The sequence below is a fragment of the Brachypodium distachyon genome, chromosome 4 (genome assembly GCF_000005505.3).
Source record: "Brachypodium distachyon strain Bd21 chromosome 4, Brachypodium_distachyon_v3.0, whole genome shotgun sequence".
In the NCBI taxonomy this organism is placed as follows: Eukaryota; Viridiplantae; Streptophyta; class Magnoliopsida; order Poales; family Poaceae; genus Brachypodium; species Brachypodium distachyon.
The window spans coordinates 36,511,310-36,536,476 of record NC_016134.3 but is presented as its reverse complement, the minus strand read 5'-3'; the positions used below and the strand labels follow the sequence as shown (position 1 = coordinate 36,536,476).

The following is a 25,167-nucleotide window of genomic DNA, read 5'->3' as shown; positions in this document are numbered from 1 at the left end:
ATAGCATCAGTTTATATCTCTGCAATAGCCTGCTCTAGAGGGATACTGTAAAAGAGCTCCTCTGCAAATGTGATCGTAATGTACAACCCTCGAAACAGCATCAGGTGGCACCTTACAATGAACGTCATCTGATGATTTCATGGAATTTTGGGTGATGCGAAAATCAACATGCATGCAGGATACTATATTTATATGTTTTTTTCAGGACCACAAGCATCAGAATTGCTTGCTCCCATAACTTGCGCTAATTTCCAATGTGGCAATATCTTACACCAAGCTAACCTTCAAAAGAGATACTGTGTCACAAACATCAGCTAAATGAATAAATAATTACATCGAACAGTACTTCAGTAGTCATGCGTTCACTTGTCTCCGGCGGATTGAACTCCCATTGCGAGATAAAAAAGCTGCTACATTAAGCCCCCTCTCAGAATGTGCAACTGAGGGTGGTTCTGCATCCTGAACAGAATGTTCCTCAGCTGGTGTTCCTTCTCGAAGAAGAACATTTAGTGGGATCTCAATTGTAGCAGTACCAACATTTTTCGTTGTGGGTTCTTTATCTGGATTATTAGAAGGATTATTGCGCTCCTGTAAGAGCTTGGAGAGGATGTTGCGACATTTGTTCCATGAACTCTGACTGCTCACAGAATGCGCAAATGACGGTGGTTCTGCATCCTGAACAGAAAGTTCCTCAGCTGGTGTTCCTTCTTCTGGTGGACAAACTGCATCCATATCTAAATTTGGTGGGATCTCAATTGTAGTAGTACCAACACTTTTTGTTGTGGGCTCTTTATCTGGATTATTAGAAGGACAATTGCGCTCCTGGAAGAGCTTGGAGAGGATGTCGAGACATCTGTTCCATGAATTCTGACTGCTGTCACTATTCAAACCATGCCAATCGTTATAAAATGTTATGACGATGTGTAGGATTAGTGCCAGCATTGAAGATGCTCCGGTGATGATGAATAACCCTTGAAAGCTGTGTAACGTAAGGCTGCTTGAAGTTTGGGAGTCATCCTTGTCGGGACATGGATTATCGCCATACAAAGCTTTCTCCAGCTCTGACATTTTGGTAGTTGATGCGAATCGCAGTATCTCCCTTGAAATCTCAGATGTGAGTGGAGAGCCTCGAGGAAATGCCTGCAGAAGTAACTCAGACATTAGCTAGTTATAAACTTATAATATCAATTAGACAAGCACTGATAACACTGATGCAGTTTTATTCATCATTCATACAAGCCCCACAATAGGGCTGGGGAAGAAGTTTTATTGATCATATTTTTACTGTCAAAATGGTTAATAATCTTACTACAATGTCATACTGAACGAACTTCGGACAGTCCGGTGTAATATAAAGAGAAACCTTAAGCAAACTTATGATAATTCCATAGGTTCTTAGCTACAAAAATAAATCTGATGCTGCATTTCGTTGCCTTAGCATGGTCACATCCAATAAACTCAGGAATTTCAGAGTATGGTTCAAAGTTTGCTCTAATGGCATATAAATATAAAAATTAAGCTAGTACAGTAATAGAGTAGGATCCTAAAACATAAATATGCCCAAAAAAAAAAGATTCTGCATGTGCCAAAGCCAAAAAGGCACCACTACCACAGTACAGATATTGGAAAAAGAACTAGACTTACAAAACCAAATCCATCAAACTTGTAGGTCGGTCCAATCATGGTGTAGTTACGGCAATATTGTTCAAGGAACACCTTAAGGTATGGTATCTCATCAATAATGACGGCAACTCTTCCAGTTGTTAATGCTTCATTATATTCCGTAGGGGAGTTGTAGGCAATCGTCTTTGATTCATCAATTTTCAAACTTTTTAGAAGTCCAGGCATGAAAGAATCATTGAGGTAGCCGACGTAGCTCCCTTGCCTGATAACATCTTCTAAATTGGTGACTGTTGGCTGAAGCTGTTCCACTGTGAGAATTGAGCTTAAACTTGCAGTATAACTCTGCTGCAGAATCAACACCACAAAAAGCCAAACAACTACTATAACTCTTGATAAGTTGTTCACGATTTTCTCCCTATGAGCAAATACGAGTGTTGAGAAGGAAAAGTAGAAGACTGATCCAATTTGATTGACTGGGGGACCTCTGAATCCTTCATTTACTCTGTGCTCAATACACCAGACTACAAAACCGGTGAAGACAACGAAGGCCCCAGTTCCTAACCATAGGCCTGCTGTCAAAGGCTTTAAGAAGGTCCATGCAGTCTTCTGTCTCCGGTCCCGGACTGGAACGAGCATGCGTACCCCTGAATCAGTATAAGGAAGAGTGAAGTCCACATATGATGAACGGTTGGCTAAGATTGTTATATCACCTACCACCGCATCATATTCCTGTTAGCAACACATATAAACTGAGTTCAGAAACTTCTTATTACAGGCTATAAGCTTTACAAATGTATACACTATAAGGCTCAGTTTGCGGCTGCTAAACTATGGTGTGCTGAACTTATTTCATAATCTTTTGCAGAAAAATACACACAAAAACGGGAAAAAGTTGGTTAGATAAGCATTAAATTAGGCAAAAGCGGGTGGAACAAACTGGATCATGAGAATCCACCGCAATGCCAAACACAGCCTAAATGTACAGTTTGGCTAAACTAAATCACCTACCAATGCTAATAAATCAAAAAGCATTTGTCTACAAAGCATTTCTTTTTGGCTGTTGCTGCCAAGGGTGGCTTGTATATTTCTCATCATTTTGACGGTTTTCTTCTAAAAGGAAAATGACACACATTTTGAGTGCGTGTTCGAGAACAAAGCCTTTTTTCTTATTGAAAATGGTACCAAGTAACTAGTGGTTGATTAAAATAATAACTAGGAAAAGACCCTCTTAAAGTATTTAAGATACAGTAACCTCTTTATGATGACGCAGATCCTTCAAATGTAATAATGTATGCCTCCCCAAGAAGAGGAGTGAACAAATTTTAGAAAGTCTCACGTAAGGAAAAGAATGAACATGACCGAGTGCAAATAAGATTATGAGAACTGTAATTGTCAAGGTAGACTGGTAATTTGTGCACACGGATTAAACATTCATAACAGGGAAGTCCTTTTCATGAGAAATCAAAGATAGCCAGAGATATTACCTAACAAACATGCTTGCATTCTAAAGAGCAGTAAATAATTGGAAATGAGCAATTAGTTCTGTATACTTCAGAAGAGCGATAAGATAATCATATGCTCCCTCCGTCCTGAAATAAGTGACGTTGATTTATATAAAAATCTATACAAATTTACATCACTTATTTTGAAACGGAGGGAGCACTACATATAGTCATTCGCGATGTTCTCATGAATTTATATCACTCTAAGCTAAATACCCGTGTGTTGCTATAGATATAACAATTAGAATACCCAACAGAATGGTACGGTAAAACAAATCAGGCTATAATTAGGCAGCAAATAAGACCACAACCTCGGGCATTTGCAACAAATCTAACGGCTTACACCAAGAGGGGTAAAGAGGATAACAGATCACCTCCACCGATTGACATCTTCATTGGAGTGAAGATTTGCTAGGTTTCAGCTAAATTTTATCCCCTTTGCCTAGGAGAGAACATGACAAGAGCAAGACAGAGCAAAGAGAAGTTCACTTCACACATACCTTAAGATAAACTTTTTGCACAAGTTCATCATAAGTTCCGTTACTCTTTCCTTTCCCATCTTTAAATACGTGGTAGGAATAGTTTACTGTGTAGGGTAAAGCAGCAACTACTGCCTCAAATACTTTGATGCAGAACCCTTTGGGTCTGGGACCATTTTCATATGTTACAAATTTGTCAAACCCACCTTTCATAGGTACACCTATTGTAAGGTTTTTATTCATTGGGAACAGCCAACCTCTAGGTGCAGCTCCATTATCTCCTGGCCATATGATGGTGGGAAGGTCAGCCGTCCTATTTAGACTCCTGGAGATGCCAGATCCTGGAGTCCAAAATCCGAGTAATCTTCTCTCCCGACCAACAATATTGATTATCTCGTAATTCACTGATGGTAGTTGCAGATCTTGAATTTTAAATTCCCCACTCAAGCCCGTAAAATTGACGTCCAAGAGTGTGCCTCGCAGTTTTTTAGCAGTCTTGGAAGCACCTATTTTTTCAAAGTCAGTGGACCCACTGTTTGATACAGATCGCACACATTCTGATTTGCTGCATCCACATCCAGCCTTCTCTGCCGCCAATGCTAATGCCCATACCGTATCATAAGCATAGAGTCCTGACAGTGTGGGCTCACTCAATCTGGTGCCCGGTTTTTTCGATCGATACTTATTGCGCCATCTCTGCCTAAAGTTTTGAAGTTCCACGGTATCCTGAACGTGAGGTTTCACCTGAAGAACTCCATGCATCGCACCAAGTGCCCGAGAATTAACCACATCCAAGATATCTGTTGAGCCATGTGCCGTAATCCAGACAAAGCCCTGGCTTATAATCCCTTCCTCCTTAGCAAGATTGAAAAACTTACTGGCCAATGTGTGCGACATACGCACAACAAATACACTTGTCCAGTTGGATTTTAAGGTCAATATAGCTCGCTTTAGATCATCCTCCGTAGCCAAAGGACGGATCTTACACCTGTATGGAACACGAGTGCCAACTTGTCTGAGGGCGTCCACGAGGTCAGGAATGAATTTGGTATTGGAATCGTCATCCTCAAAGACAGGCACGACTTCTCTCCAATGGTAGGTCTGAACAAGCGAGGCTATAGCTTCTGCTTGAGAGGAGTCATTCCATCCTGTCCGGATGAAGTATGGATTTTGTCCGGGTCGCGACGAGCAGTATGCTGAGAATGAAATGAATGGTACCGATGATTTAATCCCAAGCCCCGACAGAAACTTAGCCTGAGTTGACGTCTGCGGTCCAACAATAGCTTGTGCCCGAACATTTTTGAGTAAATCAACACCTGAAATGTTGATAATATTAAGAAGAGATATCACCACGAAGGTTCACTATGAAACGAGGGCAATGTTTAATGAATCGGCAGAGCACCCGTCTTAGCCCGTCAAAGAAAGAAATGAGGGCAATGAAAACGCACGTAGGTACATATCACTATATCAGTACTGACTACTGAAACTTTGGTCGCTCAACGGGTCTAATTCAATTGGTTTAAAATCTGCAGAATACGGAATGTGGATTTACCTCAAGTAATAGCGCCAAGAAGCAAAGTTGGAGAGTACTTTGGTCGCTCAACGAGTCTAATTTTTTCACGTGTAGTTCCTCAATAAATAAAAAATCAAGTGTTCATAACATCAGAGAAACGGTGAACTCGCCACACTTGATCTCCAGCTCCTCTCTCACCCCGGCAATGGGCAGAAATTAGGATATTCACACGGTCTTCTAGTGAGGATTCGGATGCTCTAACCAGGCATGACGAACTGGGGTGAAGGGGGGGGGGCACGGAGAAGCAACGAGTACCTTCTCCTCTCTGTAGACCACTACAAGTAGAGGCAGGAGCTGAGTGGAAGGAACCCTGGCCGCCGCGGGAACCCTAACCACAGGACTAGAGCCATCGCGACACCCCGCCGCTGCATGAGACCAAGAATAATAAAGACTAGTCAGCTGGCTACAAGGCTTGTCATGTCACGTAAATCCTACCTGGAAGAGAGAGAAAGGAGGAGAGAGAGCGAAGCGGGCGCTTCATCTATCGCCCGCCTGTAGCACACGCGACGAGGAGAATACGCCGGCTTGCAGCCCGTGACAGGCGATAGGCTGGCGCTTCTTCTTCCCCCCTCGATCCACTGTGTCCCGCGCCAAATCGATCAATCCCGCATCAAATCGAGCCCTTCCGCGCTAAATCGACCACGCCTCTCCTGCAAATCGAGCCCTCCGGCACCAATCCTACCCTAACGCCACCAAAATCGACCCCAAATCGCAATTCAATACCCCTAGACGCTAAGCCCGCCGGCGGCGGCGCCTGCTGCGAGATGGCCGGACACTCCAAGAGGACATCTGCACCAGCTCCTCTGGAGTTTCCCATGGCCGACGGCTCAGCCCATCCAGCCACCGTCCGCTCAGTCCGCCCCACCGTCAATGGCTCAACCCATCCCATCACCGGCTGTCCCTTTCATGTTTGTAGCTGGCGCTTGGTCACTCCCACCGTAATCCATGGCGGCCCCCTCCCCACCGTGCTGGCTCGCCGGGGTACATCCACCACCTGTGAGCAGTTCGTGGACACAAGTCCCTCGGTGTGGATACCGCCCGCTGGAACTGGAGGTTCAACACAACCTACAGCCACCGCTGAGAATCTTGAGGACTACCATCTGCAAGCTTGGTCTGTGTTGCTATGGCTCCCATCTCGGTTGGTTAATTTGCTGCTAGCTTACTGAACCTAATACACAAATAGGATTGGACTTCACAGTACACTTTGTAGCAGGATAATGATGCTTTCATTTGTATTTGTAATGATAGGACAATTGTATGCTTTTTGTACTGACAACTAAGATAAACACCTCATGAAAATCCCAAAAGATCTGATACAGAATTATGAATTATGTTACTCCTTTGGGCTTCAGTTTGTGAGCAATCAAATTTAACTTTAAGTGTTTCGCTATATTTTGTACGGAGTACACTAAATACTGGCAGAATGCAAGTCACCTCTACAATTAACTAATTTGTTTATTAACTACAGAGCACTCTACTATGCTTTTTGAAATGGTCACGAAGTTGCAGTTTACAAGGGATCACAATTGATCATATACACATGCAAGCATTAAATAAAGGTAAACTAATAGCCAGATTAATAGTCAGTCTATTATATAAAGGTTGGTTGTAGCTGACATGGCATTGCATATAGCCAGCATCCAGCCAGCAGCCTGCTCCCTTATTATTCTTGCTCTCAGGCTCGTGCCTTCGGCTTTTGCCCTGGCCGTGTCACGCTGTTTTGTATTTTATCTCTTCCGCAGCAAGTGTGCTCGTCAAATAAACGTTTTTACTATGCTCAGACAACACCATCCGAAGTGCGGAATGAGATCCTCTAAGAGTAAAGTGCACCACAAGTTCTGTAACTATGCGAGGTGTGTAAACTGGATTCTAATTGTATTAAATTGCATATTTGAACCATAATTCTTTCATATTTGTTCACCGGTGGTCCTAAGCGCGCCCAAGAAGGTGCTGGCCGGCCAGGTGCTGCCGCAGGGAGGATGAGAAAAAGGCAGTGGGTTTCTGAAAATATTTCCCACGTGGACATATCACACGCACCTAGACACTATTAGGACCTTGGATGAACAACTTATGAAACTATTAGGATCAAAACGTGCATTTTGAAAGTTACAATGTATTTTTTTTACTCTTATTTGAATAGCCTGAGCCGGTAGGAGGGTACGAGAAGAACAGCAGGCGACCTCTAGCAGCGGCTAGGTTATTCAACTCCTCCGCCGGCGGCGCTGCCAGCCGCCTCGCCCCCGATAGTCCTCCTGGCCCTGGAGGTGCGGCGGAAGGATCTTTCGTCTTCTTCAAGATGGTGAGGCGGTGACGATATCTTGCTGCCAGAATAAGGTCCTCCCGTCCTTTCCTCGCTCTGGGGGAGGGTGCGTAGAGCTGTGTGTCCGGCGAATCCCTTGGGATCTGGATGATTTTTTCGGGTTTCAGTCGGCTTTTGTCTTTGTTTGTGTGATTTCAGGTTTGGCTGTTACGATATGTTTCTCATATTTGGCAATGGTTGCTGGTCTGGTGTGCTGGTCCTTTGGGTCCTTAGCACAACAACTACCGACCCCACCGTCCACTATCACAAACTCTCTTTTGGCAAGTTCTGCCCGGCTCCGGTGATCTAAGGGCCAGGACGGTGGCCTGCCATCTGCTCGTTCTAGTGCTTGTTGTCGTCGCTAGATGGCTCAAGTATCTATTTATAATTTTTATTACTTGCAGGACTCTTTGTTCTGGTGTTGATGGTTATTAATAGATCGGTGGTTCTTTTCGCAAAAAACAACGATTATCTAACACGGATTTATCTATAGTAACTAAGAAACATTGTTTATGTGAAATGATTAAATGAACATTATTTATATAACAATGATTAACAGTGATTATCTACGGTCAAAAGAAAGTCTAGCTAGGTGTCTCACAAACCTATAGAAAAAATCTAAGAGCATCTCCAGCCGGTCCCCCTAAAGGCCCCCTAAACGGGCTTAGGGGCGCCGATGCGAAAATTTGGACCCAGCCGGCCTCCCCAATTTGTTTTTTTAGCCGGCACGGACCAAAAAGTTAGCCGGCGCCCCCAGGCCAAACCCAGCCCAAGGGGAGGCGAGCGGGGGCGCCGGCGTCGCGTTTTATGGCATGGGCCCGCCTTGTCACCGCCCATTTACTGACCTCAACGGCTTCGGCATTAATCGCCACCAGCTTCGCCTCGGCTTCGCAGGCGAGTTTATGGTGGTTGCCAGGTCAAACCGCCGTCCAATTCCGTCGGCTTCCACGCGACGCGCCCCCGCGCATTTCCAACGCCGTTTCCCGCCGCGTTCACACCCCCGACGGCCTATAATAGGCAGCGCTGTCGACCTCCCTCGCCATTCATTCACCTCGGCCGTCTCCTCCCTCGCCTCCTCTCCTCTCTCTCCCTCGCCCTCGACGCCATGGCCCATTGGGACGAGCGTCGGTGGCTCTGCTGGGACGAGGCTGAAGCAATCCGGGCGGCGGGCTACCTTTCACCGCCGGACTGCCGCCCCCGTCCCACCGGTGCCGACGGGTGCTCGCCTGTGCGAGCGCATCTGAGAGCGCTAGGTCGCCCTAACGCCGGCGCAACAAACGTTGGCGGAGTGGGATCAGGAGACCGGCACCGCCTGGGCCGGCCACTTCGCCGACGAGCACAACTGCGCCGTCCAAGATTTCGGGTGCAGAACAACATCGAAGGCCAGTGCGCCTTCTGGCGGGGGCGCACCATCGACGGTGTCATCACCCACGTCACCGACAACAACCAGCCGCGGCTCGATGGAGGCGCCGCGCCCCCTCCTCCCCCGGCCCTTCCTCCCCCTCCTCCACCAGCTGGACGCCACCGCTACCTGGGAGGTGGCTCCGGCTTGTCCTCGCGTGCCCGATGGGTTCATCGTCGGCCGGAGCACGGCGGCCGAAGCCAGAGCCGGAGGAGGAGGCGCCTTCTCCAGAGTACGAGAGAGCCGCCATCGACCACCGCGGCGACTCCGACCCGAAGGAGTTCCCGGGTCATCGGGTACGCCTCGGCCTGGCTGGCGGCCGAGGCGGCCAAGGAGGAGGCAAAGAAGGCGGCGGCACCGACACTCGTGCCGGTGAAGCACGAGCCGGGAGTCATCGTCATCGACTCCGACGATGACTCCGGCTTCAACTTCGACAGCTCCGGCGACGACGTGGGCGACTCGTGGATGGACCACCTAGATGACTAGGTTTTTTTTTATTATGTAAATTATCTTAAGTTTAATAAAATGTAGCCGAACTTTATGAAATGTCGCCTAAATTTGTTAAATGTTTGCCTAATTTGATGAAATTTCACGAGTTTGGTTTTTTAGTATCGAGGGCCCGGCTGGGACGTGGCAGGCCCCAAATTTTCACTTTGCGCCGGCGCCCTCATATGGCCCAAAAATGTGGCAAGCCGGATGCGAAATGGGGGACAGCTGGAGTTGCTCTAACATAGAGAAAACTGAGCCGCCCGATCTGAAATAAACAACAATGCTGCGGACAAATGGTACAACGTTTTGCTTATCTTCCTTGTCGATTTTATTTTTATCTAGCGACTGCCAAACTAACGGTGTGTTTGAAACAGCTCTGACTTCATGAATTTGGCAGGCTTGGTACGTCATTTATACCTCCTCTTTTTTTTGGCATTAGAGCTGTGATTAGTTTCTCCCATTTAGAAATACAACGAGATAAAACTAGTGTTAAATACTCCCACCGATTCTAAATTTTCGTCTCTAATTTGTCCAAATATAAATGTATCTACTCTTAAAAGTCATCTAGATACATGTAATATTTCGACAAATATTTAGAATCAGAGGGAGTATTAATTTTCTCAGCTCCAGTTTCACGAAAAAGTAGAATATGAATGACCGGTCCTACCAAATTCGTGGAGCTGAAAGTGTTCCAAAGACATCCTAAGTCACTGCCGTCAGAAAATCCATGCCCGTTCTCACGCGGTGCTTGTGTACCGGGAGGCTGGAAGGGAAATCGGTTCTGCGATCTCGGAGCTCCGGGACGGTGGAGCACTGCTCTGCAATTCAGCATATTGCGCGCACAAATCTCGGACTCGATCGTGTGCCGTGCCCGTGCGGGCGTTCTTGCGTACAGTACATATATAGGAGTACGTACGTACCTGCGGACGCGGCGTCGACGGGGTCCGACCCGGCGTCCCTGAGGTGGAGCTTGAGCCTGGTGCGGTAGCCGGCGTGTCTAGCGTCCGCGTAGAAATCCTCCATGGCCATCTCCATGCACGCCCAGCTGGTATTCCCCGACCACGTCTTGGTGTCCAAAATCACCCCGACGTTCACCTCCACCAAGCCCCCCGCAGCACAGCCGCCCTGCGCCGTGACGCCGGAGGCGCCAACGACGAGAAGCGGCACGAGGGCGATGAGGAGGAGGCCGTGGCGCCGGAGCGCCGCCGTGACGAACCGACGAGTCCTCGCTGATGTCATGGCTAGCTAGAGAAAGAGGATCAATTGAAGCTAGCGTTCGATGCCTTCGTGTCGTGTGGCGCTGCCTTTACATGCAGGTTTGTACGCGCCGGCCAATCCGTTCCCTTGTTGGCGCCCGGCCGCGCCGTTGACTAGTACTACTCCGGATCTACGAACGTGCGTGTAGTGTATGTATCTTCCTCCCATGCGCCAAGCCCACACTCAACTGGTCGTTTCTTGGCCTCAAGTATGTGAATACTGAATACCATTCTGGCCATGGAATTCCACGGGTATACTTGTCCTGCTTTGAGGTCGATGGGTTGGTCTTGGTCAGCTTAACCATAACGCTGCTGCATGGCTCCGGAGTCCGGAGCCGAGCTACATGCCTGATGGGAAAACCAAGCCGATGATTAGTCTTCAGACGTTAACCCAAAACAAAATCCATGAAATTTCCATTCGATCTGGCTGCCGCGTCATGGGAGCCGCGTCTCAGGCGTCTGAACGGGGTTGGGATACAAATTTCTGGCCACACAACTGATCCTCCCTTCTTTCTTTCTGTTGGACCTCTATGTCACACGTACTGTTGCGGTTTCATTAATGAAATCGGGAGCTGAGCTCCTTAATTCTAAAAACAACAACTGATCCTCCCTCAATACGCGTGGAGAACACCGATGATTCCCAAATTGGCCATGGTTGGTCAATTGGAATAGTCAACTTGGCCTCTTTTCGTGTCGTATGTGCACTAGATCATCACGTAGCTATGTCTGAAAACGGACGGAAGCAAGTGATGTCACATTTCTTGCAAAAACACAAACAAATATAGGAATCCCAGAAATGAATACAAAGTTGTTGTAGTAAACTATCGGAAACTAATACAGAGCAAATATCTACGGCAGCTAAAAAAATGAATGTTTGTCCGAATACGGAAGTTTGAGGGAGGGAGGGCGTAGAGTGTCGAAGGGTGGGGGATGGACGATGGGCAAAAAACAAGAGTTCTACCACGCCAGCAAAGAGGACAACAGTAGAGCAAATAGGCACGATGTTGTGGGCATCATTGGGGCAATGGCTTAAAGCATAGTGAGGGTTCCCAGCCCATGGTCGGCAGCACTGTTTTCCTCAAGGTACAACTGAAGGGGCGCGTAGAGATAAACAAAAACTTTTCCTACGTGAACTCCCAAGATCTAGCCGAGGTAGAAGGCCACGAGGATTACCACTAGACGCGCAGTTGCGGATTATTGATGCGGCGCCTTGATGCAGTGCAGTCCCTCGATCCGATCCAGCCGATCCAATCCCGCGATCGTCGAAGTGCTGAACGTACAGCACCTCTGCCGGTATCCACACGTGCGAGGAGGAGCTCCGGCGGCGGACTGCTAGGTCCGGTGCGACGGTTGAACTGAATCGGGCTAGGGTTCTCAACGCATGAGAGTGGAAAAACCGTGCCTCTTAGGCATCCCACGCCCCTGCTTATATATCGAGTGGAAGTGGGCTCCAAGCCTTGTGGCCCATCCACCCTGCGAGTCCAACTCGCATTGTCAGCCCAATTCCAGTTCGGGTCCAACCCGACCAAATATTTGCTCCCGCTCTTAAGTGTGTGACCCCACAGGCTCATGGCGACTTGGACACGATTGGAGTCCGACTCACAATCGATCAATCGGTAGCGGCTCCTAGCAGAACGTGCCGACTCCCAAGTACCATCGAGTCATGACGACGTACCTTCCAATGTGACATACGTCTTAGTCCATTTTGCCTCACGATATACCTTGTCGAACTATAGGCGATTAATCGTCATCCCTTTAATAGTTCAACTCTCTTCTCGATCTGTGATATACGATTCATCCGACTAACTCTTAGTCGATCGACCCGGTTAACAGTTAACCAAGTCGCGCATGGCAATGCTTCCCGAATCATATCACTCGAGAGGGCCCAGAGAATATCTCTCCAGTCGGAGGGGCAAAATCCCATCTTGGTTATCCACATCACACAGCTTGATTCTCAGTCAACTCGAACTCTGCCTTTATAACTGCCCTGTTACGGAACAACGTTTGACAGAACCTAAGTTGGTGATCCACAACTCGGATTGTGCGATAACCTCAGGTCTAAGGATTACATTGATTGAGACATGCAAATGACGACCTACTCGTTGCATCTCAATATGGGTCAGTCCGACTCGCTAAACTCTTTAGCCGAGTCCGTGTAAGCTGGAATGACATCACCATGCCCATGACAAGTGGAACCGAGTCATCAGCCAACTTTCACATTAGTCTAGATTATGTGTCCAGGACAACCTCAATGACTAAGGACAATTTAGTATGAACAACATGAATACATAATTCCACAATCAAATCACATATTCAATGATACATATCAGATGTTCAAACAAGGATAACTTAATAATATTTATGAATACATTGGGAATTACATCATACATGATTGCCTCTAGGGCATATTCCCAACAACAACAACAGAACTAGGGGTGTCAATGTACTAAAATGAAAGTTCTAGTTGGTTGTGTACGTCGTCCTTTATAAGTGAAGGCCGTCATACACCGACAAAGGAAACATGTTGATGTTTATTAAATATGTTCAATCGCCTTGTGGAGCGTGATCTACTCCTATGTTAGGAGAGCAACGAGTGCAGGGCGCAAAACTCTATGACTCTCAACTCCTTTGATGATTCTCAACTATACTCAGAATCCAGCAGAATTCCTTGGAGGAGTCTTTCCTGAAAGCCGACGTTTTTTTAGAAAGGAACTTTTCCTCTTGAATGAATTCAATATGGGATGAATTAGGATACAACCATTTACGGTATTTGTAGTCTCAGGATCCATCATAAAATGACCATGGATGTCTTTTGCAGATAGCTAGGCTTGCAGCTATATGTTGGACCATAAAAAAAACTGTGCAACCATATGTGTGCTTTGAGAAAAAGTTGATCTGATCAGTCGCTGAGATAGTTTGTTATGCTTGCTCTTTTATGTCATATTGGACAGGTGTACACTACTACATAGCGACATAAAGAGAATTGCAATACCACCAAACCCAGAGTACATTATTTGTCGGAGTCCATTACTGGAGGGCCAGTGCGGCTGCACTTTGTGCACTTGTGTGGGGCCGACACTGAGGGGTCCTTGTCGTCGAAAAGCTTGGCCAGCATCTTGAGCCTGCCCTTCCAAGACAAGTGTGACACAATGATGGTTCGCCAGTTGGTCATGACAAAGGTGACAAGGTAGACAAAGCAGCACAGGAGCGAAGTGGTTCCGGTGATAAGGAACAAGCCCCAGAAGTTGTCGAAGCGTAGGCCCTTCGATGTGAAGGGTCCTTCGCCCTGCGAAGCACGGTTGTCGTCGCCGAACCACTTGCGCTCAATCTTGTTCATCTCGTCGTTCTCGGTGAGCTTCAAGATCGCATGCGATAGGTCCGGCACGTATGGCGACCCCTTGGGGAACGCGAACGCGAGGCCGCCAGTCCTGTTGAGCTGACCGGCCATGGTGAAGTTGTTGCGGTAGGACTTGGGGAAGACCTTGAAGTAGGGTGTCTCGTTGATGATGGCATCGATGCTGCCATTGAGCAGCGCCTCGTAGAAGCTCTGGAGGGTCTGATATCGCACGAGCCTGGACTGCGGGAACCCCGACGCTAGCATGGCCCCCTGCGTGAAGGAGTTGTTCATGATGCCGACCTTCTCCGTGCCCCGCAGCAACTCGGCGTAGTCTTTGATGACCGGCTCCAGCTGTGGCACCGTGAGCATGGACGTGAGGCTGGCCGTGTAGCTGGACTGCAGGATGAGCACGACAAAGACCCACACCACCACTGCGAACCTCGACAGGTTACTCTTCAACTCCTTCTTTTGGGCGAAGACGAGGGTGGAGAAGCCGAAGTAGAAGATGGTGCCGGCCTGGTTGTAGCGTGTGCCACGGAAGTCGGCGTTGTGGCGACGCTCGATGGCCCAGACGACGAAGCCGGTGAAGAGGAAGAAGGCGCCGCTTACGAGCCAGAGGTCGAAGCTGAGCGGCTTGAAGAAGACCCATGTCGACCTGTTGCTGCTCCTCCGCTGGTCATGTAGCCGCACCATCATGGCGATGGCCGTCGTTAAGAAATGTTGCGTGAAGTCCACCTGCATCGACCGGTTCGCCGTGATGGTGATGTCCGCCACCGCCGCGTCGTACGTCTGCACAACAAATGGGTGACAATCAAGAGAGGGTAACAAGCTAAGGAAACAAAAGTAAACATAGGAAACAAGCTAAAAAATAGACCCGCTGTCTCCGGTCCATGATGTTACAATTCAGTACTCCCTCCTTCTTATATTAAGTGTCGTAATATTACATGTATTTAGACAAATTTTAGTATATAAATACGTTCATATTCAGACAAATTTAAATCACTTAATATGAGACGGAGGGAGTATAACAAACTTGAGGAGGATGCCAATTAGTCAACTGACGACTCTAAGGATGTTCTTCTATGTGAGAGAACTTAACAGCAAAGGAACCAAAATACTAGGGGAGCAGTAATTTGGACCGTATAAGAGCGAACTCTCGACAGTCAAACATTCTGTGAGATAACAAGTAGCCGTGCAGCTACATTATTTTAACAGAAACCTTCCGTGGACATACCTCCGTTCCATATTAAATGACTCAAATTTATCTAAATACGGACGTATGTATATGTATGTACGGAAAACTAAAATACGTATAGACAGCATCTAACATTGGGAAGGAGGGAGTATATAATTTTCGTCAAAGAAATTAATATAGTGAGCGACCTAGGGTACATCTGAGTAAACTATCCAATATACTAGACACAATCACACACATAGATGAAGCGTTGCAGGCAACTACTTACCCCATTAGCGACGGCCTCGACGAGCTTGTCGTAGGGCATGGACTCCGCCTTCACGTACTCGAACGGCAGCGCGTACGGCAGCAACCGCACCGCCGCCTCGAACACCTCGATCACGAACCCGCCGGCCGTCGTCTGGTTCGTCACCGTGTCCACGTCAAGGTGCATGATCTCTCGGTAGCCCCTCCACGGCACCGCCACCCGCAGTTTCCGCGCTCTCGTGGGCTCTACCCACCCTCTAGGCCGGACCGTCGACTCTCCCGGCCAGATCACCGGCCCGAGCTGGCCGATCGATCCATAGGAACCACGGCCCAGATTCCGACGCAGCCCGTGCTGCATCGTCCAGAACCCGACGCCCCTCTCCTTTCCGTTTTCGATCACGTTCAGCACGCGGAACGTCGGCACTGCGGGCTCGCCGTCGATAAGCTCAAACATGCCGCCGAGGCCCTCGAATTTCGTGCCGTTGATAGCTCGGAGGAACTTGTCGCCTGACATGGACGTGCCGAGCCCAGCGATGTCGGTGGAGCCGCCCTCGCCGCCTACCAGCCCCGGCGGTGATAACAAGTCGCCGGGGCTGAGTCGCTCCGCCGCGTGCGCGACGGCCCATGCGGCGTCGTAAGCCCACACGGTGTAGCAGCGCATCTCCGCGTGCGACGCGTCGTCTTCCGGGTGATCGCGCATGTACCGGTGCGCCCACCGCTTCCTGACGTCCCGCAGCCGCGGCGTGACCGGCACGTATGGCGCGAGCCCGATGACGCCCCGCGGCGCGTCGATGGAGCTGAGGAGGCCCGTGAGCGCCGCGGTGATGACCCACGCGTACCCGTCGGCGACCATGCCGACCTCGGCCGCGACGTCGAACACGAGCCTCGCCAGCTCGGAGCGCGCGTGCAGCACGAACACGCGCGTCTGCTCGGACTCCGCGTTGTGCAGCGCCGCGACCACGGCGTCGCGGGTCGCCGCGGCCGGGAGCGCGCAGCGGTAGGGGACCTCGGCGCGCGCTTCGGTGAGCGCGTCCACGAGGTACGGCACGAAGGCGGCGCCGAAGTCGTCGTCCTGGTAGATGGGCACCACGCGGCGCCACCCGAAGTGCGTCGCGAGCGCGGCCACGGCGACCGCCTGCGCCGCGTCGCTCTGCGCGGCGCGGACGAAGAACCTGGCCCTGGCGGGCGACACGGACGGGCTCGTGGCCGAGAACGACACGACGGGGACCTCGGCCCGCGTGGCGAGGTCGGCGACGAACGACGACTCGGCGGACGACTGCGGGCCCAGGATCGCGCGCGCTCCATGCGTCGTCATCAGCTGCAACGCTGCACGCACGCACGCAACAAGACCGGTCAAACCAAACAACCCAAGAACGCTACGGTATGCTGAAGAGCTAGAGCGTGGGCCATACCGGCGGCGGCGGCGGCGACGGTTTCGCCGCCGGAGTCGTGCTGCAGGATCTGAACCCGAGCGCGGGAGTCCGGGAAGGTGGCGTAGAAGTCTTGGAGGGCCATGGGGATGGTTGTGCTGACGATTTTGCCGACCGGCGAAGTGGCGTTGATGATGAGCCCCACCTTGACATCCGTGGGCGGCGACGGCGGCTGCTGCGCCCGCGACGTCATTAGTAGGGCGGCGGCGAAGGCGAGGAGGACGAAGAGAGGACCGGGACGAGCGCGCGCGTCCCCGGCCATGGGGAGAGATCCGAGGCAGGAACGCTGGAGAGGCGGGACAGAGCAGTCAATCACTTCTGCGCGCGATAGAGGTTGCCCCTTCCGCGCAAACGTAAGTCGTGCTGACTCGTCATTCTTAGCCCTCGCACGTGTGAATTTAGCTTCTTCTTCGTTCTTTCTTTCTTTTTTTTTGAAAGGATGTGAATATAGCTGCTGCTCCTTGAGAGACAAGTGCGGATATCGTGTTCATCTCAGTCCACCAGTTTGGCTTTGTTCACTTCAGTTTTACTCCGTAGTTGTTTTCGGCCCAAAATAGATGCGTTCAACAGTTCGGGTTGGATTTTAGCCCTTATTCGTTTTATTGAAGTTTAACAACGATTTTGATAGTGTGAACTCTCATCAATTTTGCGTGAATAGTCTGTCCAGTACTGCTGCTGCTTTTCTAATTCAACAGTCTTGATGTTTTTGCCTTCCTCCCTAAGTCTCTAGTTCTCTATCCAAACAAGAAATTTGTAACCTGGAAAAGTTTCCAACGGTTTTCTTTGGACCAAGTAAATTGCCACCCGTGTAAAGTTTGTCTAGATGTGAAAATTCACGAAACTCGCAAACGACGTCTATCCTTTAAAAAATTTAAAAAGTTTTTCTAAGGTACCTGAGAATTAATTTAGACCGTTTAGTTTTTAATTCAACAACTCAGATTAGTATACTCCCTGAAACTCCAGTCAAGAGACGTGGAGCATCAGGACGGAGTATTCAGAACCAGTGAAGAAACGTAAATACCGTCGAAGAGCTCCTGCTGCGCGCGCTGCGGGCAGGGGAGGCGGCATGCCGGAAGGGCAGCGGCGGCCGCCGTGGGCTAGGAAGAAGGCGGCGGCGGCGGCTGCGCGCGCGGCGGGCGCAAGGGGCAGCGGCGGCGGCCGCACCGCCGGCGCAAAGGGCGGCGGCTGCGCGCTGCGGGCACAAAGGACGTCGGCGGCCGCTACGCGCGTTGCGGGCGCAAGGGGAGGGGGCACGCTGGAAGGACAGCGGCGGCCGCCGCGGGCTAGGAAGGCGGCGGCTGCGCACGCGGCGTGCGTAACGGGCGGCGGCGGCGGCAGCGGTGGGCTGATACAGCGGCGGTGTGGGCAGCGAGTAATCGAAGCGGCGGCCTGCAGTGAAGGCGGCGGCAGCGGCTCGCGATGAGGGGGCAGGGCTGAGAAGGGGGCGGCGCGCGCGGGCGCAGCGACAGCACCGGCAGCCGCGAAGGGAGCGGCGGGCTGGAATCGAGAATTGAAAAAAATATTTCTTTTATCATCACGAAAATGTGCAAAGACGAAAATTCCCTTGTCGGGGAGAATTTGCCTTAAAAAATAATACTACCAGTACTTGGAACGGATCGGAAGAGCTACAGCCAAACTATGACAGGTTATCACAGTGCCGCCAACTATCAGTCAGTACTGGAGGTGATCAAACTTGCCATGCATTGCGCTTGACTGTGCACTGCCGGAGGCGTACATTGCTACTGACTGCCTGGAGGTGATCTAAGAACTGAATCTGCCCCTTCCCAGGTGCAGATTTGCCACCGGCATCACAGGACACCGACAAGTTATTTTTAGTCGTGAAAGCTAGGAGTCTTAAAACATCGTGAATGTGCACATATGTTGGAAGCACGTCACGTGATATTGGTAGGGGCATCTCGCAGCTAATGAAAATTCAGTACTCCGATTCTTATTAATTGTTTCAAATTTGTCCAAATATGAACGTATCGATGTCTAAGAAGCGTCTAAATACATGTAATATTTTGACAATTAATATGAATCGAGAGGGAGTAATATCTGTATGTAACCTCACTGGAAAGCAGCATCATCACAATACGGCAGCATTTAATAATTTGATGGAATTATGGGAATGCAAAAACAACACGCAGGATAGTAATTTACATGATTTTGTCTTTTCAGAACCACAAGCATCAGAATCGCTTGCTCTTCACAACTTCCATTCATTGCCAATGTGGCAATGTCTTACATCAAGCCATGCATTCCAAAGAGATAAATCATAAACATATACTCCTACTGAGAGCTAAATGAATAAATAATTACAGTCATGCTCTCACCATGTAGTTCATTCCATGATTCTCTGTCTCCTGCGGATTGAGCTCCCACTGCGAGACAGAGAAGCTACTCCATTATGTCCCCTCTCAGAATGCACGTACGCAGATGGCGTTGGTTCCGCGTCCTGAACCGAGAGGTCCCTGTCTGCTGTTCCTTCAACTTCTGGTAGGCTTCCTGTATCTGTGCCTGAATCAAGGCGTTCGATAACGTGATTAGGTATGCTTAGTGGGCTCTCAATTATACTATCAACATTTGCCATTGCGAGCTCATCTTTATCTGGAGTATTAGGACTATCGCCCTCATGGAAGAGCTTAGAGATAATGGCAAGCCATCTGCGCCATGAAGTCAGACTGTTGTCACTGCTCAGATCATGTTGATTATTATAAACGGTTATGACAGCATGAAGGATTAGTGCAAGCATTGAAGATGCTCCGGTGATTATGAACAGCCCCTGAAAGCTGTGCAATGTAAGGCTGCTTGAAATTTGGGAGTCATCCTTGTCAGGGCATGACATATCTCCATACAATGTTTTCTGCAGCTCAACCATTTTGCTATCTGATGCGAATTTCAGTATTCCCCTTGAAATATCAGGTGTGAGTGGAGAGCCTCGAGGGAATGCCTGCAGCAAATGAGGATCCGAAAAAGCGTCAGTGGTGAAATACAAGTCTGGCATAGTGCTGAGCCAGCTATATTAACATCTATACCAGCCCAAAATAACGTTGAGGCAGTTATGTTGATCATTCATGAAAGTAGTCTAGTCTTTCAGGAGTAGGGTGAGGTTATCATATGGATCATAATGGCATACACTGTCAAAATAGTTAATTATCTTAGTACTACAATCATCATAAGGAGCAAATTTCAGACAGTCTAGTCTGATAAGTAAACCAGATGAAAACCTGATCAAGTAGATTTGTCACGCTGTTCAATACTTCAAGAAGCAAACAAGCCTTCTATTCTCAATAGAACACCAATAACATGCCCACTTGCTGTGCAACATGACCGTGCATTGATTATGAAAAAACATGATCGTGCATTTCAGGTTCTTGATAAGACAAATCTAATCTTGCATTTATTCTTACTTTAGCGTGTTCGGATCCAACAAATTCAGGAATTCCGAAGTACAATTTAAAGATTGGTTGAAACTACAATCTTAATCGAAATTTCACTCAGATGTTTTATAAATATACAAATTTGAGCAACTACAGGGATGCTACAAACTATACCAGCCAAAAATGATTCAACATCTAGGATTTAGCAGTGCCATAAATGTGATACTGTACAGCAAGTAGAAAAACGGAACTTACATAACCAAATCCATCAAACTTGTAGGTCGGTCCAATCATAGTGTAGTTTTGGCAATACCGTGAAAGGAAGACCTTAAGGTATGGTATCTCGTCAACAATGACGGCAACTTTTCCAGTTGATAAGGCTTCATTGTACTCAGCTGGGGAGTCGAAGGCAATCATCTTTGATTCATCAATTTTCAATCTTTTTAAAAGCCCAGGCAAGAAAGAATCATTGAGGTACCCGACATAGCTTCCTTTCCTGATAACTTCCTCTAAATTGGTGACTGTTGGCTGAAGTTGTTCCACTGTGAGAATTGAGCTTAGACTTGCAGTATAACTCTGCTGCACTATCAGCACTACAAATAGCCAAACAACTAGAACAATTCTTGATAAGTTGTTCACGATCCTCTCCTTATGAGCAAATACGAGTGTTGAGAAGGAGAAGTAGAAGACAGATCCAATTTGACTGGCTGGGGGCCCTCTGAAATCTTTATTTGTTCTATGCTCAATAAACCAGACTACAAAACCTGTGAAGATAAAGAAGGCCCCAGTTCCTAACCATAGGTCAGTTGTCAAAGGCTTTAAGAATGTCCATGCAGTCTTCTGTCTCTGGTCCCGGACTGGAACTAGCATGCGCACCCCTGACTCTGTATAAGGAAGGGTGAAGTCCACATATTTAGAACGGTTGGCCAAGATTGTTATATCACCTACCACTGCATCATATTCCTGCCACAAACCCATATAAAGTTGAGATACTTCTGAGTACAGACTATAATGCTTTACAAGTGTATATGTACAATATAACTCTAGAATAGGCTAAGCTATTAATCTCCTGGAGAATGCTAGTCAAGTAGTCAGGCAAAAGTTTTATTTTTATTTTTTGCGGATAGTCAGGCAAAAGCATATGTCTACAGACTAGGAGGCGTAATGAATATTTTCTAGAACACAATAAAAGGGGTAATTGTATGCTTTTGCTGTTTGGAACTGGTAACTAAGTACTTAATAGCAAACTAATTAATTCCATTCTGGTTTGGTCCTCGGAACAGGAGGTTTCAGATTCAGCCGGTTTATTCTGGTGTTCCATTCCGGACAAGACATATACATTTACATATAACAAATATGTACGAAATAGAAAAAAAAGATTCTTGTTGGGCCAGAATAAATATACACTCAGGTTCTGTCCTTGTCTGTGTGGGTGTTGTGAACAAGGCCCAGCACATCCTTGTGGGAATAAACTCAATGAAGCCCATATAATCTCACTAGCATCCAGGAATTAATATGCATTAGCTATCTGGCTATTTAAAGAGTCTGTGGGTTTCTGTAAACTGAGATAGTGTGTGCAACTCATTTTTTTGGCCGGTACCAGGACGACCAGCTTGACTTTCTTGGACGGAACACTGTGAAATTGCCGGAATGACTGGAAATTTCGCCGGTAAGGGATGAAGCATTGTTGATACCGTTTTGGCTAGTAAAATGAAATGATCCGTCCATTCCGGCTGGAGTGGAACAGAATTAATAAGTACGAGTATGCTTAATAATGGAACTTGTCAAGGTAAACTCTTTTGTGTACACATATAATCCTACAAGCCTGCGTACTAAGACTAATGATCAATTAAGCAGAATGAAACAAAAACAAGTACATGCATACCTTAAGATAAACACGGTACACAAGATCGTCATAAGTTCCTTTACTGACTTTCCCATCTCCAAACTCAGAATAGTTACAGGATACATTGTAGGGTAATTCACGAACTACTGCCTCAAATACATCGATGCAGAATCCCTTGGCAATACCATTTTCAAATTTTACAAATTCGGCAAACCCAGGTTTCACAGGTACGCCTATTTTGAGAGTTTTATTCATTGGCAACATCCAACCTCTAGGTGGAGTTTTATTACCTCCTGGCCATATGATGGTGCCCAGCTCAGCCATGGAACTTGAATTACCGGAGATGCTAAATTCTGGAGTCCAGAAACCGGCTACTCTTTTCTCCTGACCAACAATATTGATAATCTCATATTTTGATGATAGTAACTGCATGTCCTGAATTTGAAATTTCCCACTCATGCCCTGGAAATTGGTCTTTAAGAGTGTGCCTCGCAATTTTTCAGCAGCCTTTGAAGTACCTATTCTCTCAAAATCAGTGGACCCATTGTTTGTTACAGATACAAAGTTTGAATCGTTGTACCTGGTCTCCTCTGCTGCTAATGCTAATGCCCATATGGTATCATAAGCATAGAGACCAGACACTGTGGGCTCACTTAATGAGGTGCCGGGATTTTCCAATCGGTGTTTTTTGCGCCATCTCCTTGTAAAGTTTTGAAGTTCCACGGTATCTTGAACATGAGGTTTCACCCCAAGAACCCCTTGCATCACATCAAGTGCGGGAGAACCAACCACATCAAAGATATCTGTCAGGCCATACGCAGTAATCCAGACAAAGTCCTGGCCCATCATCCCTTCATCCTTAGCGAGCTGGAAAAACTTGAAGGCTAACAGATGCGACATACGCACAACAAATACACTTGTCCAATTGTATTTTAAGCCTGAGATAGCTCTCCTGATATCATCCTCTTTAGCTGAAGGATGGATCTTGCACCTGTATGAGACACGAGCATCAACTTGTCTGAGGGCATCAACAAGGTCTGGAATAAATCTGGTATTGGAATCATCGTCCTCAAAGACAGGCACAACTTCCCTCCAATTGTACTTTTTAACAAGTGAGGCAATAGCTTCTGCTTGAGAGGAGTCGTTCCATGCTGTCCGGATGAAGTATGGAGTTTGTCCGGATCGCGACGGGCAATCTGCAGAGAATGAGATGATTGGAACCGATGACTTGTTCCCAAGCTCTGCGAGAAATTTTGCCTGTGTTGACGTCTGCGGTCCAACAATCGCTTGCACGTGGACATTTTTCAGTAGATCAACACCTGAAATACTTGTATTACTTAGGAAGAGATTTTAGAACAAGTTTAAGGCTCACTATATAGGTACATTACATATTAGTACTAACTTTTTAGTGGCTGTCGCACTTGGTTTAAAATCTGCGGTGGAGAAGATTCAGAATACTCTATCGTCGGATTCACCCTAAACTTGTAGCACTTTTTTTCCTCGAAAATGAATGAATAAAATCAGCAAAGTTAGAGAGTACTTCTACTTCTAAATGTTCGTTTGATGGCTCTAGTTTTCCAAGTGTCCAAAATCAGGAAAACGCCATCTCGCATACATCTGTCACAAATCAATGTCTTCTTGGCATGGACTGAAACTGGAACCACGAGTTCATTCATGACAGCGCGATAGAGTGTACCTTCTGACTATATTGTGGGAGTGCGCGGTGTCGCGACAAGCAAGGTAAGGAGCGCGGCGCTGACCGCCGCCCGCATGAGAAGCGAAGAAAACAGAAAAGGGCAACCGCGGCGGCGCCGCCGCCACGCCGCTGCCGGCGGACGCAGCTGTGTAGCACTAGCACAAATGGGCTGGTGGGCCATATTATACGTGCACGTCTTCGGAGAAGGCGAGAGAGGAGTAACCTAAATTAATCGACGCCCGTGTAGGTATCTACGGCCCATGAAAAAGATTCGGCCCATAATGGAGCCCACGCCACACTGCTCTGTTCTTCCTGGCTACAGCTCGGGAATTTTCCCTGAAGAAGAAAACGCTACTGCTCACGCTGAACTGGGAGCTGTGCGCAGCGCATGTACCTGCGGACGCGGCGTCGACGGCGTCGGGTCCGGTGTCCCTGAGGTGGAGCTTGAGCCTGGTGCGGTAGCGGGCTTGGGTAGCGTTGGCGTAGAAATCCTCCAGAGCCATCTCCATGCAGGCCCAGCTGGTATTCCCCAGCCATGTCTTCATGTCCAAGATCACCCCGACGTCCACCACCTGCCGCTGCCGCCGAGCACCGCCTTGCGCCGTGACGCCGGAAGAGCCGAAGACGAGAAGCACGAGGACGAGGCGGAGGAAATCGTGGCGCCGGAGGACCCGAAGAAGCGCCGATAATACAGCTCTCATTTCTGCCTGAAGAAGCGTCGACACGGCTCCCATGGCAGCTGCCTGACAAAGCGCTGCCGCTTCTATATTTTGGATGAAGCTAGTAGCGATGCCTTCGTGGTCCTCGTGGATGCCTTTACATGCACGTATAGGCCAGCCAATCCGTTTCTTCGATCGCGTTGACCAGCTTACGCATTTTCCCCCACAAGCTCACACACAACTGGTTGTGTGTGATAATGATACTATTGCGGCATTGCCTGCCGGCCGCCCCGCCATTGAATTCTCCATGTATACTTGTCTTACTTTTGAATTTCTGCTCAGTTGAGGCTTGAGAGCGATGGCGTGGTCAAGTTAACCAAATGCCTGGAGACACACGCATGGTGCTGGTAAGAATATCTCGAGAAACCTAATTAAAAACCAATTGTCTGTCCAGACGTTACCACAAATTCCAAAACAACGAAAACCATCCCATGCTTGCTATTTCCACGCGCCATGGAAACCGCGTGTTGACGCGTGTGGGGTCAAGCATGCCACATTGCCACACGTTTGAACTTTGAAGTAGTCAGATTATTGAGAGAAGGCGTATATTGTCTGAGAGTTTTTTTTTTGAGGGAATATTGTCTGAGAGTTATCTGTAGCAGCAATCGACCAATGAAGCTCAAGACCTTCAAATCTTGAATAGTGAATCAAATAGCTCCGCTAATGGTTACTGCTAATTGAGACCTTCGACTGGA

The 25,167-nt window shown here is 48.1% G+C and overlaps 3 protein-coding genes across 3 annotated transcripts; all 3 read right to left on the bottom strand.

Moving 5' to 3' along the window:
* Nucleotides 1–118: 118 nt before the first annotated feature.
* Nucleotides 119–10,780, bottom strand: LOC100837111 (glutamate receptor 2.9). Its single transcript, XM_014902187.2, has 4 exons — nt 10,288–10,780; nt 3,626–4,920; nt 1,645–2,352; nt 119–1,140 (listed from the first exon to the last, which is right to left on the bottom strand). Exons 1-4 carry the CDS (start codon nt 10,604–10,606, stop codon nt 355–357), a joined length of 3,108 nt encoding a protein of 1,035 aa, XP_014757673.1. The 5' UTR covers nt 10,607–10,780; the 3' UTR covers nt 119–354.
* Nucleotides 10,781–13,501: 2,721 nt separating this feature from the next.
* LOC100836801 (glutamate receptor 2.8) lies at nt 13,502–17,250 on the bottom strand. The gene is made up of 3 exons (XM_014902530.2): nt 16,814–17,250; nt 15,424–16,727; nt 13,502–14,749 (listed from the first exon to the last, which is right to left on the bottom strand). Exons 1-3 carry the CDS (start codon nt 17,091–17,093, stop codon nt 13,634–13,636), a joined length of 2,700 nt encoding a protein of 899 aa, XP_014758016.1. The 5' UTR covers nt 17,094–17,250; the 3' UTR covers nt 13,502–13,633.
* A 1,680-nt stretch (nt 17,251–18,930) lies between these two features.
* LOC100836491 (glutamate receptor 2.9) lies at nt 18,931–24,665 on the bottom strand. Its single transcript, XM_003576504.4, has 4 exons — nt 24,148–24,665; nt 22,097–23,376; nt 20,467–21,174; nt 18,931–19,781 (listed from the first exon to the last, which is right to left on the bottom strand). Exons 1-4 carry the CDS (start codon nt 24,485–24,487, stop codon nt 19,173–19,175), a joined length of 2,937 nt encoding a protein of 978 aa, XP_003576552.1. The 5' UTR covers nt 24,488–24,665; the 3' UTR covers nt 18,931–19,172.
* Between the last annotated feature and the right edge of the window lie 502 nt (nt 24,666–25,167).

Excerpts from the sequence above, each read along its gene's own strand:
- LOC100837111 (XM_014902187.2), bottom strand. The coding sequence starts at position 10,606 with ATGACATCAGCGAGGACTCGTCGGTTCGTCACGGCGGCGCTCCGGCGC. Across the intron at positions 4,921-10,287 it reads CGTCGACGCCGCGTCCGCAG|GTGTTGATTTACTCAAAAAT; the intron begins GTACGTACGTAC and ends TCAACATTTCAG. Across the intron at positions 2,353-3,625 it reads TGCAAAAAGTTTATCTTAAG|GAATATGATGCGGTGGTAGG; the intron begins GTATGTGTGAAG and ends TGTTGCTAACAG.
- LOC100836491 (XM_003576504.4), bottom strand. The coding sequence starts at position 24,487 with ATGGGAGCCGTGTCGACGCTTCTTCAGGCAGAAATGAGAGCTGTATTA. Across the intron at positions 23,377-24,147 it reads CGTCGACGCCGCGTCCGCAG|GTGTTGATCTACTGAAAAAT; the intron begins GTACATGCGCTG and ends CAAGTATTTCAG. Across the intron at positions 19,782-20,466 it reads AGTTTGATGGATTTGGTTAT|GCATTCCCTCGAGGCTCTCC; the intron begins GTAAGTTCCGTT and ends CATTTGCTGCAG.
- LOC100836801 (XM_014902530.2), bottom strand. The coding sequence starts at position 17,093 with ATGGCCGGGGACGCGCGCGCTCGTCCCGGTCCTCTCTTCGTCCTCCTC. Across the intron at positions 16,728-16,813 it reads CGTCGCCGCCGCCGCCGCCG|CGTTGCAGCTGATGACGACG; the intron begins GTATGGCCCACG and ends GCGTGCGTGCAG. Across the intron at positions 14,750-15,423 it reads TCGAGGCCGTCGCTAATGGG|ACGTACGACGCGGCGGTGGC; the intron begins GTAAGTAGTTGC and ends TTTGTTGTGCAG.